Here is a 15,510-nt window from a genome sequence, read left to right as displayed (position 1 = left end):
AGCAGTTACCATTAGGTTTAGCTGATGCATTAAATGGGATAAGGTCTAGTAAGAGATGTTTTCCCCCTATTCATTTTCAGTCTATTGCCTATTAACTAGCCCTCAACCATTTTTATTAGTATATGCAAAAATATATCCTTATGAATATTTGTTGAGTGGTAAAGTATGTTCAAGTTAAAACTACTTGAACTTTATAAGTCAGTAGAACTTTGGTTCTTTTATGCTTTAGGACATATTTGTCATAGGTGTCATGCATCTTTTCTCAAATACCAGTATTAAATTTTTTTTTTGTTACTAAAAATCAGAGGTCTTAGTGATAGGATGTTAAGAACAGAAAAAATGTTTTAAGTTTTTAAATGACAACTTTTGGGTTCCTATTTTTTTCTTTCTATACTGTGAGATAATTAGGAGAGATATTATTAAATACATATTGCAGATCTGTTGTTTAACTCAGCCTCAGAGATGTAGTTTGTCCAAAGTTACATAGTTAGAAGTTGGAAGACTGCAGGTCCTCTGCTCCCCTGGGAAAAGTTGAATGGGGAAAATTTCCATACCCTTGTATAAATCAGAACAATTGTAAACACATTTATATTAGTTTTCCTTAAATATGACTTGTGTAGGTTTCATGTGTTGCTCAGAAGTTGATCCTAATTAGATGGCCATAGAAACATGTTTTCAATTCTAAATGTCTAAACATTTGAAAACATGAAAAAAACTATACGAAATAGGTTTAATATGTCTATCATTTTATGTGTTTACCCAGATGAAAAAGAATCCTTTGTACTTTTGCATCTTCTACTTAGAATTATATAGGTAGAAAGAAATAAACATTGTTTCATGGTAGTTCTATTCTGTTTTGTATAGAAGAAAGAAAAAGATCTTAAAATATCTTGAGTCATTGGGGCACTTGCTCAGTTAAGCAGTCTTGATTTCTGTGGCTCAGTTCATGACCTCATGGTTCCTGAGACTGAAGCCCTGCCTTGGGATTCTCTCTGCCCCTGCCCCATTTGTGTGCGCACACGTACATATCTTCTCTCTCTCTTTCTCTTTCTCTCTCTCTCTCAAGAAACTTTTAAAAAATGGATTAAGTCATTAATTAAAATGGATTATAGTGGATGTAACATGTTTGAACTTTGGTCAGTAAACCCAATAGTTATGGCAGAGAAATATTGGAAAAGTGGCAGGTGAAGAACTCAAAGGTCACAACGTACTGTGAATCATCTTTCAAGGACATTGAAGCTGAAGAAGAAATACTTCTGCACCTGCTGTAAGTTCTTGGAACTTACTTGGTGCCAATCTTCTAGGTTACAGAGTAGGAATTTCCAAGGAGAATCCTGCAAAAATCATTGTTGAAGTTATTAGGTGGTTTAATCTCTGCAAATTTGTGTTGTGTGTTTACTTGTGTGTCATGTGTCTGCTTTAAAAATTGGAATTGAAATTTTCTTTATTAAAAAACTGCTGTGATTTACCTTGATTTTGGTGAGTGAAATGAATATAATAGATAGCCCCTTGGGTGCCTTGCTGTTTTGGTAATTGCTTACTTTGTGTGAATACAGATGAAAGAATTTACTTCAAAGGAACATTATTTTGTTAAAAAAAAAATACATTCTTTCCTGGTAGTATTGTATAACCCTTTGTAAAAGCAGATTGTATTTTATTGTTTTGTGATATTGCTTTGAGTACAGTATCTTGTTAACTGTTGCCTTTATTGAAAAATTTTGTTTTATTGGTGATAGTCAATAATAACTCCTCTCAAGAAAATGATATTTCCGTTTCATTTTAGGGTTTGTCATAAAAAATGTATATTTAAACAGAAGTGGAGATGATTATTACCAACCACAATTTAATGATATTAAGTTAATGAGCTTTTATTTCTTTGCTCATCTTGTGTACTGTAGTCTAGCTCCCTTGAAACCTTTTCTTTGGCATTCTTTTGCATGATTTCCAGATCATGTTAAGGTTCCCAGTTATAAAGCCTTTGAACAGCATAAAGGTGACAATTATGGCATCTGCTTGAGGCAGCTTATATAAGTCATAGCTGTAAACCAACTTCTTAGTTTTCTTCCTACCAGGCTATTTAAATTATAACCTGTATTCAGTTTTTAGCATTGTGTATTACCATTTGTGCGTTTTTTTTTCCTCTTAAGGATATTTTACCATAAGTATAGTGTCTTCCTTTCTAAAAGAAGAGAAATTAGATAATATGAAGTGTCAAAGTGTGTCAAGCCTCATTAAGGGAAAAGAAAACTATTTAGGAGTCATGACTATTGTAGTCACCAGTGGTCTTTATTATAAGTCATCAAGAGTTTGGCATGGATTTTAATAGTCTGAGTGAAATTACCTGTTAACTTTTCAGTTGCCCTTTCTTGGATTCCATATTTATCAGTACTGTGTTCATGCCAATAGATTCTTCTTGGTATTTTTATACTGAGAAAGAATTATTCATGACAGTGTATGTGACATCACTTTCTAGTGAGTTTGCTTCGTTTCTCAGGCACTAACAAAATTGAGTTTTAGGAATTTTAGTGAGAACCTGATCTTACCAAAATGTTGACAGTGGTGCTGTACCTGAGTTTCTTGTTGGCTTTTAGGTTTGACCTCTAATGTCTTCTTTTTGTTCTTAATGTTTATTTTATTGCTTATTTTTTAAAACATTATTGTAATGTTTTTTTGTTCTCCTTCCCCACTCACAGGGCAGAGAGAGAGGGAGATAGAGGTTCCAAAGTGGGCTCTGTGCTGACAGCAAAGAGTCTGATATAGGGCTTGAATTCACAATCTGAGATCATGACCTGAGCTGAAGTTGGATGCTTAACTGACTGAGCAACTCAGGTGCCCCTCTAATATATTCATTTTAAGTTCAATATTAAGGAAGAGCTTTTTGATTTTATAAAAAGTTTAGACAGATCTGAAGCCCACATAGTAACTTCAAATATACTTATAATTGCAGGCATGTATATTTGCATTGATAAGGAAACTTTTTGCTTTTAAGAATTAAAAGATAGTTGAAGTATAACATGACCTAATATAAAATGTAAAGACCTATGTTAACTAATCTTGTTTGTTTGGTATGTTTATGAGAATCTTTAAAAATTTTTACTGCATTTTTGGCTTAAATAACTTAACTTCTCTCAGATTTTTAAGTTAAACAGAAAAAGATGAATCTCTTGCTTTCATTAATTTCAGTTACAAATAAATTTTTACAGAAGATAGAATTATAAATGCTTAAAAAAGATCAAACACCTTCTAGAGCTAGAAGTTGGCTCAGTTGTGAATGGAACCCAGCTTGTTTGACTCTAGTCTGAACTATTCAGATTGTTCTGTAGCCTTAATTTATGCCTGTATGAGTTTCTGTGTTATTTTCCTTTTACTAATACTTAACTTTGTATTTATGATTCTATGGGTTTTTGTTTTATCTTTCCATCTCCAATATTAGATTAGAGGCTTCTTTGATTGTATGTTTGTTTTGCATGCACATGGTCTTATATAAATTTAAGTGTCCATTACAAAGGGAGCACAATAAATCTTAATAAATAGTTCGTAGATGCAATCTGATTTCTTTTTAATGAAAACTTCCCTTTTTATGTAATTTTTTAAATTAAAAAAATTGTTTTAAAGGACACTATATTTATTTTACTTCTGTAATGATTTTGCAGTAGATCTAAAACTCTTCCAAAAGGTTATTTGCTTTGGGGTGACTGGGTGTCTCAGTCACTTAAGCATCTGACTTCAGCTCAGGTCATGATCTCATTGTTTGATGGGCTCTGTGCTGACTGCTCGGAGCTTGGAGCCTGCTTCTGATTCTGTGTCTCCCTCTCTGTCTGCCCCTCCACAGCTCATCCTCTGTCTCTCCTTCTCTCAAAAAAAAAATAAACATTTAAAAAAAAGTTATTTGTTTCATTGTGCATACTATGGTAGGTGAAAGTATTTTTATAAAATTTCACTTAAGTGTTTTGACTTTAATATCATTTTTATAAACCGTTAGTTTTTCAAATTTTTTTCACTTCCTTTTTTGTTTTGTGACTTTATAAATTATTTAATCATACTTTTTCTTTTTTTTTTTTTTAGGTTGCTATGGAGTTGATGGAGAGAGTGACTCAATTATGAGTTCAGCTTCTGAAAACTCCACTGAACCTTGGTTTTGTGATGCCTGTAAATGTGGTGTTTCCCCTAGCTGTGAACTATGTCCCAATCAGGATGGAATTTTCAAGGAGACAGATGCTGGAAGGTTGATGTCATAATTCTGATGGGTTAATGTGCCTGCTTTATAATATGTCTGCTTCTGACTATAATTTTTTCAGTTATACAGTTTAATTTGACTGTGTCTTTATATTTTTTTTGGCATGGAGTAAATGGGCAGTAGGCTACAGATCAGGGGAAGGAGGAGAAAAGACCATTTATCGATATCTGTATTTGCCTTTATGCTCATAGTCCTATTTACTTCCAGTAGTGACTCCATGATGAGACAGGTGCTAAAGTTTTCCATTTTATAGGTATAGTACTGGAGGCTCAGACCATTAAGTAATTTTAATTTGATCAGGGCCACAGACTGGTGAACAGTCCAATTTGGACCCAGATGTATCTGACTTAATGAGTATATCAGGAGACAGAACCCTTACAGTGATTTTAAAAGGGGAAGTTTAATTTACAGAATTACTAAGCTATGATAAAGAGTAACTATGATGGGGGTGCCTGGGTGGCTCATTTGGTTAAGTGTCCAACTTCAGCTCAGGTCATGATCTTATGGTTCATGAGTTCCAGCCCCACATTGGGCTCTGTACTGACAGCTCAGAACCTGGAACCTGCTTCAGATTTTGTGTCTCCCTCTCTCTCTGCTGCTCGCCTGCTCACACTCTGTCTCTCTCTCTCTCTCTCTCTCTCTCAAAAATAAATAAAAACATTTTTAAAAAATTTAAAAAAATGAGTAATTATGATATAAAAGAACTTTAAAGGATACCCTAAGGCTGAGGGAGAGTATCCAGGGAATGACAGACTTGGAAGACCCCACCACCAGGCTGAGGTTCAGATCTTGTTGGAGAAGATGTAGTTGTAACCTACAGGAGGGCGGAGATGTTTGCTGGTTTACTTGGGCCAGAACTGGTCTTTAGTTCTTGGCAAGTGGGTGTCTAGGCACAGGTTACAGAGGGAGCTGGGGCAACAGTGAGACGTCTGTAGTGTGTGGTATCTGTGTTAGGAAAGCCACAGAAAAGTCTTCTCCAGTCTTGGCCTGTGAGGTCACAGAGAGTAGGTGTATGTAGCTGAGGCAGAGCATTGGCAGATGTCCTTCTTCATCCTGGCTGAGAAGCAGCTTCCTCCTGCAGTGCTCTCTACCACTTCTGCTAAGACAGCTTACTGTCATGCTCACTGTAAAGGAGAAGTGCTAAAGGGGTTTTGTTCATTATTTAATATTTAGCAGATATTTACAGGTGGACTTGGAGCTGAGTAAATTGATAACTGGCACAAAGACCTATATTCTTTTCCTATGTTCACACTCACCTTTATTATTAAATTTGAGGAACTGTTGTCATAATAGTGTTGGCATTTTCCATGCTGCTGGTTTTTGTCCAAGAGACTACCATCTGGGATGGATGATTGAAACTTTATTTAATGGATCACTACCCGCCCCTCCTTCCCTGGTATCGAGGAGTACTAAAATATATTGTTTTTTATTTTGTGATACAATGATTTCAGTATTTTTTAAAAACATGTTTAATATTTAGACAGCAACAACAAGATAACCTATACAGATTTTCAGAATTATTTCCCATATTTTAATGTTGAAAAGGATAGGATATACATTTTGTCCCAAAATAAAGGATAGTCTTTAAAATTTAATACATGTTACTTTAGTACAGTAAAAAATATTTTTCTTATTCTTCAAACTCAATTAGTAGAGAGGCCCTTGAGGAATGTTGCCATATAAAATTGTTGAGATAGCATAGAATCTACCATGGGATCTTGGAGAACCCTGGGTGTTGATGTCTAGGAAAAATGGCTAAAAATCTTACCTCTTCTTCCTCATTGCCCATCTAAGAAGATAAAATAAAATCTTTAGTCTGTATCATTTACATGGGCATTATTTCACATTTGCACTGATTTGGAGCAGAGTTAGGGAGTTTAGTACAGCATTAGAAGTATGTGCTCTCAAGTTGGACTGCTTATGTTTGGATTCTAGTCTTTTCTTACTGTGATTGTAGGCATGTGGTTTAGCATTTTTAAACCTCTAATTCCTTAGCCCTTTTGAGAGGATTAAATGAGGTGATTCCTATAAACAATATAGTTTCTGGAATGTCAGTGGTTAATAAATGTCTCCTTATTTCTACTCCTGCTTCTTCTGCTACTAGTGCTTTATTATTGCCAGTATTGTTCTACTTTATTAAGGTAATCATAGAGTACCAGCTGCATAAATTCCTTCTGGCAACTATTTAGTTCTGAGGGCTGAAATTTTTGGTGATAAATTGTGGTGAATAAGTAGGACAACTTTGGAAAACACAGTTTCCTTTTCGGGAAGAGAATTTGTTTTATGTTTGTTCATAATTTGTAAGTTCTATTGGAAACCTATAAAGTACCTATCTATTCATGCTATTATAATTCACAGAACAGCTTGTAAAGTTTTTTCTGTATGGAGAAAAGAGAGGCCTCTTTAATTAGATTTACTGAGAAATATTTGCACTGACTCCTGTGGATCTTTCCTGTGTAGACACTGCATGATGGTACAGCTGGGGAAAAGTTCTGTTACAGGATTTGAACATTTTTTGCATTGATGCCCACACTTCCCTGTAGGCTATGGTGGAAATTATAGATCTTGATATTGTTTGAAGGATACTGTTGACGCTTGATTTTGATTCAAGGCAAAAAAATAGCCAAGAAAATTTGATGAAAGCCGTATAGTATTCTAGTTTCAAATGGAAAATGGGGGTAAAGAATGAACAAGGTTTTGAAATTGACTTCACATGGGCTTTTTCCCTGTTTCTGATGACAGGCGCAAGTTCTACATAGGAAATGGTGTGGTTTAATGTAGGAACTCTTCCATTCCTTAGGAAGAGTATTTTACCCTGATTTAAGTGGTCTGATTATGGGAAATAATAGACAGACTCTAATAACTTAGAGATAGCATGCCCAGCACTATGCTGAAAACACTTCACATTACATAATTGTAACTTCTGAACTGCCTTTGTGGTGCTCTGTTTCTAGCAGTCACTTAATAATTGATTACTGAATGAATGAATGAAGGTGTGAAAATAACAAAGTGGATTATTTTACATACTGTAAAAGTACTACAAATACAATGTGTTTCAATATCAAATTTGATTGATTAAAATAGTTCCCATTCTGGGGCGCCTGGGTGGCTCAGCCGGTTGAGTCTCTGACTTTGACAGAGGTCTTGATCTCACAGTTAGGTTCCTGAGTTTGAGCCCCACATCTGGCTCACTGCTGTCAGCACAGAACCTGCTTTGGATCCTCTGTCCTTCTGTGCCCCTGCCCGGCTTGTGCTTTCTCAAATAAACATTTAAAAAATAAAATAGTTCCCATTCTGAGTGAGCCTTTGATAAGTATCTGGTAGTTTGCTTTATTAAAATACGTGAGTTTAAAAGAATCTATTAATAATTTCTACGCTAGAATGACAGTTTTGACTCTGTTTTTTGATGGCTTTATGTGGTGCTTGTTTTCTGTTCCTTTCCCCAATCAACATCTGTTGTCATAGCTCCAAGCAAAATGGATGTTAGAATAGCAAAGAAGATTATTCCTTTTTGATTTCTCAATTTGTCTTAATTATAGAGTTCTAAAGTGTGTGCAATTAAACAAATGAACAAAAAATTATTTACAACAGGTATTACAAAGGATGAAAATTGTCTCAGCTGTTTGATACATATTTTAATAAAGACCCACGTTGGCATCCTCACATGGATGCTTTGGGGAAATGATACATTTGTGTGCCAATCACACTGAAATGGCAGTTTAAATCTGTAGTACTTGCATGACTTGTACTAAAACATTTTCAGAAGGTCAGTATGAAGCAAGCAGCCAGCTGTTGGGTTTATCAAAGATAAACTCCTACAGAGTACAGTGGCATTTAATACACCAGTGGAGCATGAAAAAACTGCAAGTTAAATTGAGAAAGCAGCTGCTTGTTGAAGATGTGTATCTTTATATTGAACTCCATGGGATGCATTTGGGAAGTTGGATTAAAACAGTCTATCAAGAAAATCGCAAAATCTTGGATTTTCTTCTCAATAAAAATAATTTTTAAAGATTTGTAACTATTTTCCCCAGTACCTCTATAAAATGATTCTTTGTCATGTTTTATTAAAACGTATAGTGTGTCAAAAAAGACAACCATGTATCAATCATAGCCTCTCAAGCTGTGATAAAGCAAAATTTATTGTTAATATAGTCACAAGGTTAAGAGAGATTTGTCATCTCATTTTTACCTTCTTAAAGAAGGAATACAGATCTGTTTAAAATTTTGAAACCAGTGATGGCATATATTGTGTGGTTGTAAGTAAACAGAAAGGGTTCCTAAATGCATTTCAAAAGTTTCAGTGCAGCTTTTAAATAAATGGAATTAGAATCAACTCCCTACTCTACGTACTGAAACTTTTTTGTGTACTGAAACTTTGAGCATTCTTTGTTTCATGTTGCAGCATCATTCAGATTAAAAAAAAAAAATACATGTGGGGCATGTAGGTTTTAGTACAAAGGTTGAATGGTGAACAGATTAGCTGAATGAAATAGGACTTCCGTATATTATATAACTGTTCTATATAATCTTCTAGCAATCAGCTCTAACCTGGGAAGAAAGAGTGTCAGGATGGACACCAAAAATTGTTTTAGTTTATTTTTAGTTTTTTAAGTTTATTGATTTTGAGAGGGGGGGGAGCACAAGCAGGGGAGAAGCAGAGAGAGAGGGAGACAGAGGATCCCAAGGAGGCTTCATACTGCCAGTGCAGAGCCTGATGTGGGGCTCAAACTCAAAAATCATGAGATCATGATCTGAGCCAGAATCAAGAGTCAGACTCTTAACTGACTGAGTCACCCAGGCACCCCCAAAAATTATTTTAAATTGTCCTGATGAACTCTCCAGTTGCGTTTAAAAAAAAGTAACAAGAAAGAGCAATTTTACCTATTACTACAGTATTGCTTCACAGTTTTTAAGTTAGGATCCTTCTCAGAGAGCTTAAAATAATGAATGTGAATCTTCCCATGCATAAGAAAATGATGTCGTGTTTCTTTTGTATAGTGGTTTTGTGCACATATTTAAGAATAACAGGTAAGTGCAAAGTGCAGTGAATTTAAGTGAAAGACAGTTATAGTTGTTAACTCCTAGCTTGGGCTAAGCTGATAGAAAAGTAGTGCTTATTGAATTGTGCTTATTCCGTATTCTTCAGTTGTGTGAGATTCTGAACATCTGACCTTAGAAGTCTCTCAGTAGTTACTTGTGTGATGATACACACATGTTTTATCTTTATTTTCCTTGTGGGCATTTTATGAAAGAGTTTGATAGCAAAATCACATTTTCTCTCCTTATAGATGGGTTCACATTGTCTGTGCTCTGTATGTTCCTGGAGTAGCCTTTGGAGATATTGACAAATTACGACCAGTAACACTGACAGAAATGAACTATTCCAAGTATGGTGCCAAGGTGAGGCAAAGTGTATTTGATTGTCTACAGAAATGCTTATTAGTAATGATACAATTTGTAGAACAGTTAGCACTAAATCATTTATTATTGATAGTATTTTTCCTAGAAAGGCAATAATTTATAAATTCTTCCAAGTATTCTTAATTTAGAGTTACCTGTGGAGTAAAATGATAATTGATACTACTGCTATTTCCGTGGTATTTTGCATACTGCTTAGTACAAATGAGTTCTCAGACCAGTTAGATCAAATACAACCCAATTTCTGACTTTATTTTTGAGGTGGAATTTACCAAAATTAGGAAGAGGACAAGGGGCACCTGTTGTTTTACTCAAGTTTCAAGGACTGTTTTATTTTTTTTTTTTATGACAAATAGCCTCCCTTGCAAATCATTCTGAGCCTCAATAATTTATAAATTAGTTTTTATTGATTAAGCTTTAGGATTATAAGTGATAAAAATTCACTTATTAAGTTAAACTTAGGTATATAATTATTACAGACATTCCTGGAATACTAGAACGAATTAGGCACCAATACATTTTCTTCCATTACTGTCTTTTAGGAAATTGGGAAGGAAGACTCTGGTAGCATCAGTAATACATTAAGATGGGTAGGAAACTTAAAGGTTTTTGGAAAATTCTGATCCTGAAAATTAAAAAATTTGATAGCTTCTGCTATTATATCCAGAATATTCTCCTTAGGCTCTAACCACAGCCCCTATCCCTTACCCTCCAGCCTCACTCCAGTACTCTTGTGCTTTAGTTTGGGTAATTTCTATTGAGCTATCTGCAGTGTTTTTCTCTAGAATTAGCTAAAGCTCCCAGGGAGAAAAGTAGGCCCCAGCACTGAACTTACTTTCCTGGCCTCAGGTAATTCTGTACTATCTTACTATCTTTTTAATGCTTTTAAGCTATAGTTAAAAAAAATTATTTGTTCACATTTTCTGGTTTCTAGCAGGATTAATACTTACCTAGTAATTACCTAGTCCACCATTATTGGAAGTGAAAGTTACTGCTTTTTGAGAACAGCTTCAAATTTCACAAACACAGAGCCTAGAATGGACTGGTTTAAGTAATTTTCAGTAGGCACACATTATTATCATAAATATAAATCTAGAAGCACTGAAAAAAGAAAACAAGAACCAGATATCACTTTATATAACTGAAACCAGCAATGACCTCTGAACAGAAAAAGAGAATCATTAAGTATGTAATCATGAGCTGATTTTTTCATTATCACCTTCTTTTGTTTTGAAGTATGATTAGGAAGTGGAGTAAAAAATTATGCATTCTCCAGCTCATCTGCAAAATCAAACAGTGTTGTGAATTATAACTGGGACACCTCTTCTAGACCACATTGTCTATCCATTTCCTAATCCTGGTTACTTTCTCCCCTGCGTTGTCAGTTGCTTAGTCCTAGCATTTTAAATGATTTAGGCAATTGAAGAAGATTCCCATTTCTTTGTTAGATTGTTTTATAGTCTTTTAAAGACGTTTTTTGGTCAGGAAATGTTTCCTTATATTCACTCTGAAATCCCTTCATCAACTTCATTATATTACATTAAATTAATTTGGGAACTTCTTAAGCATTTTGGTTTTGTTTGTGCTGTTGACATTATTGAAATAATTTAATTTCTTCATTTCTCTCTCTTCCATCGTCTCTCCTTCTGTCTCATTCCTTTTCTCTTTTTTGGTCTCATGTTTAGATTACAATCTGCTGATATTTTCTACCATACACCTTCTATTGTTATTAGGAAACAAACAAACAAAAAAACTTTAACCAAGTAGTAGAGTGTCAGGATTTGAGAATGTTTTCACATTTATACCCAGATTCCTGTTCTTGCTATTCTCATTCATTGCTGCTGTATGTTTGGTGCTGTTTACCCACTAGGTAGTCACTTACTGTTACAGTGTTAAAATGATATTTTTAGTGTCTATTGAGACTTTTAAATTTCCTTCTCTATATGTTTCCCTTATATTGAATTTGCTTAGAATATATTTACTAAACAGTTCTTTAAGTGTCTGCTGGCAGTCTTTCACAATTTAGCAGATTTTTCTTTAAACAAAGATTCCTATCACTAGAGTAGTTGATATTTTAAGACTGTTTTTCTCTCTCTGTGGTATAGATAGTGAGAAGGATAAGAAAATAAATTTATGGAGGATTGGGGGTAATTTTAATAGTTGAAACTTTTAGTGTTACAGTTCTTCCCTTTGTATTCAGAAAGGATGTAACTAGTTGGCTATATTGTGTATCACAACCAATTTCATCAAATTGTTTACGTAAAATTACTTTTTAATTCTCTTGAAGATATTTTAAAAATGATTTGTTTGGTTGCAGTATTTAGATTTTTTTGGTGAATTTCTCTGACTTCTTAATGGTTAAGAACAATGACCTTAAGATTACCCTAGTTTAAAGACTGATTTGGCAATTATTTTTTGTGTTATTTTGAGCAGATTTCTTAACCTGTTTTCAGTTTTCTCATGTGTAAAATGGCGATAATACCTCTTTCCTATATTCGTGTGTAATGATCAAATGGTTATATATTAATATATAAAGTGCTTCAAATAGTGGATAGCACAGAGTAAACCATTATTATTATTATTATTATTACTGCAATCATAATTGTATCAGTGGAGTTTTGGTTCATTAGAATTATAGAGAGAATTTTTTCATATAAACTCTTTTCTTGCCCACAGTTATTGTTTGTATTGATATACTGTTGATTAACTATTTGTATTTTATGGATGCTTTGTATGAGAGTGCAGTCTTGTTTTAGAAATACTTTTATTCTGAGAGTTTTCCTATTACTCCATTGTAGGAATGTAGCTTCTGTGAAGACCCTCGTTTTGCTAGAACTGGAGTTTGCATTAGCTGTGATGCAGGGATGTGCAGAGCCTATTTCCATGTGACCTGTGCCCAGAAGGAAGGTCTTCTTTCGGAGGCAGCAGCAGAAGAGGTAGGTTTATTTCAAACCATCATTGGTGAATATATTCATGTCTCATTGGACTCTTCTGTCCTACGATAGGTGTGCATCATAAGAGAAATTAACAAGCTTATTTTTAAAGTCTTTGCTTAGGTCACTGGTCTAAAATTTCAAGAGTAAACAATATATGAGTTTTTCAGTCTTAAAGCTAGTCAGACATTTGGAAAATATGTTAAACATTTTATAGTGAGATATGACAGGTAAAATGAAACATAATCCAAGTTGTTTTAAAGCATTAAAAGGTCAGCATCTTTTATAGGAAGATCTGAAATTATATATGGATAACTTTGCCCTGTTTCTTTAAATAAAATCATTACCCTGTCTTCAGTATCTGTATTTCTATCTCTTTACAAGTGTTTTTGATTTTATAATTTTCCTCCCAGGTTTATTGGCTTTAGATTAGACAGTTTTGTTTTTCAATACTTTGGGGACTCCTTAATATTCTTTCAAGGAGTTTGTGAGGTTAAAAGTATCTTTGTAACAATATGAAAGTAGTATATATATTTTTAACTCTTAATTCTCTCATGAGCAATAGTGGAGATTTTCAGAGATTATATAACATAACAATATAACATATTGAATGAGGAAATAGTTTTGAGAATCCAGCCATCTTTTATGTGAGCTCTCTAGACATTAAAGAGATTTGAAAATGTAGAACAATGCTACTCTTCTACATTTACATAATTTGTATGTAAATTATAATATTTTTAGTAAAAGTATTATTTATCTTAACATGTAAAGGATTATTGTTAAATGAATAAATATTTAAAAATTTTCTTTTTAAATATCTAATGGGGACTATTTGTAAAACAACTCACATAATCTCTTTGAGATCTTCAATAATTTTTAAGACTGTTAAGGAGTCCTGAGGCTAAGTTTTGTTGATTCTTTAAGTTCTTTATGTTAGATAGGTATTTGAGTGTTTGCTTGGTAATTCTTACTGTGTATTCATGGTGGATCTGTGGTATGTCTAAACATCTTGTGTTCCTTCTTTTACTGGGTAGATTTTCAGTGTTCTATAACAGTATGTTTTTATATTGGGTCTTTATCTTATCCCATTTATTTTGTAGACAGGAAACAAGTGAAAAAGATAATTTAATGAAAATTTGTTGAGCAGGTATTGAGGGGTATATTATATATTTTTTACATTTTTTAATGTTTATTCAGTTTTGATAGAGAGAGACAAAGCACAAGCAGAGGAAGGACAGAGAGAGGGAGACATAGAATCTGAAGGCTCCAGGTTCTGAGTTGTCAGCACAGAGCCTGGTGCGGGGCTCGACTCATGAACCATGAGATCATGACCTGAGCTGGAGTCGGATGCTCAACTGACTGAGCCACTTAGGTGCCCCGAGGCATATATTTTATGAATAAATCAGTTCTATAGCAGTTATATGTTGGATATGTGTTTTCGTACCAGGCTTTGATTCTTATGAATTGTACTTTAATTGATGAAGGGTACTGGGTAAATATTGAGCATTTTCACAGCTCTTAGGCAGACAAAAAGGCATAATTAATTATATAATAGAGTTATGTGGATTAGTATTGACTCCACTCAAGATGGGGGGCAAAAGTGCAGAGGGGCAATACAAGTAAGACTTAGAAGACCAGATAGATAAATCCCAAGTGAACACCTACATTACGGAATCTGTAGGATACGTTATTATTGTACTTATAGAAAACTTTGAGCTTTGCAATCAGGAAGACTTCTTTGTAGCCATTTCCTTTAGAACTTATTGAGAGCTTTTACCTTTCATACTATGACAGTTTGGGTTCTTTTGCATCTTACCATTCACCATTTTTTTGGTGGGGGGTAGACAGTAGGTAATGAAAAGGTGTAAAGTAGCCACATAACAGGACAGTGGAATGTAAGGGGGTCTATATTGATTTAGAGAGTACATCCTCATATCTAAAGGCATGCAAATGGAAATGAAACAAACAAAACACAGTATTACATTAAATAAATAGTTTGGATCTGTAGCCTGAATGTCTCTATCTCTAATCCAATCTGGGGAAATTTATGAGAGAAATTGAAATAAATCAGGATGTAGAAACAGGACCTGAGGCTTTTCCTTTACCTTGCTACTAGGTAGGAATTTTCGATGCTAGAATAATAAAATGTGACTTTTCCTCACATTTGCTTCGCTGGACTTTTTTGTGGGGAATAACTTAAACATATTTACATATGTTTCTGGTGTCTTAAAAACACTTATAAAATTGGAAAATTATAAAGATTTCTGAACAATGTTTTAAAATCCAAGACTTTTTATGAATCAGTTATCAATGAGATTTGCTCTTGGCAATAATCATTCTTTTAAAGGAAGTTCCTGGCTACTTCTTACAGTTATACTTCTATAGACAAAGATTCATGTAATATAATAGTATATATATATATATTTTTTAATATTTTTTATTTATTTCTAGGAGAGAGAGAGACAGCGTGAGCAGGGGAGGGTCAGAGAGAGGGAGTCACAGACTGAAACAGGCTCCAGGCTCAGAGCTGGCAGTCAGCACAGAGCCCGACGCGGGGCTCGAACCCACGAACCACGAGATCATGACCTAAGCGAAAGTCGGACGCTTAACCGACTATGCCACCCAGGCGCCCCATATAATAGTATATTTAATTAAAAGACAAATTTTAAATTAAGACACATCTTTTATTTGTGGGCATATCTTCTGTTTCAATTTTATATGACATTTGAGGAAGCTTTTCTCCCCCTTTTGAAGACTGACTTGTTAAGTGGGATTTCTTCTTAATGGTTGTTCTATGTAGGCAGTAAAAGAAAGGTGGAAAAAGAGATTACGTACCCTAGTTTCATCCAGTGACATCATATACCTTACCATAGTCTAATGACTTTTTATAGCCTTCTCATAGTACTTTTTATCTCACTG

General features: G+C 34.2%; 1 protein-coding gene across 1 annotated transcript in view; it reads left to right on the top strand.

Moving 5' to 3' along the window:
• Nucleotides 1-15,510, top strand: part of PHF14 (PHD finger protein 14) — a 92,476-nt gene that overhangs the window by 28,087 nt on the left and 48,879 nt on the right. The window contains exons 5-7 of the mRNA XM_039216622.1: nucleotides 4,066-4,225; nucleotides 9,529-9,640; nucleotides 12,457-12,594. Coding sequence (XP_039072553.1) covers nucleotides 4,066-4,225; nucleotides 9,529-9,640; nucleotides 12,457-12,594 — 410 coding nt within the window. The remainder of the gene's footprint in view (nucleotides 1-4,065; nucleotides 4,226-9,528; nucleotides 9,641-12,456; nucleotides 12,595-15,510) is intronic.

Source organism: Hyaena hyaena, unplaced genomic scaffold (genome assembly GCF_003009895.1).
Source record: "Hyaena hyaena isolate Hyena2069 unplaced genomic scaffold, ASM300989v1 scaffold_646, whole genome shotgun sequence".
Classification (NCBI taxonomy): domain Eukaryota; kingdom Metazoa; phylum Chordata; class Mammalia; order Carnivora; family Hyaenidae; genus Hyaena; species Hyaena hyaena.
Note: the sequence above shows the minus strand (reverse complement) of the source record. Positions and strands in the feature narration are given on the sequence as shown.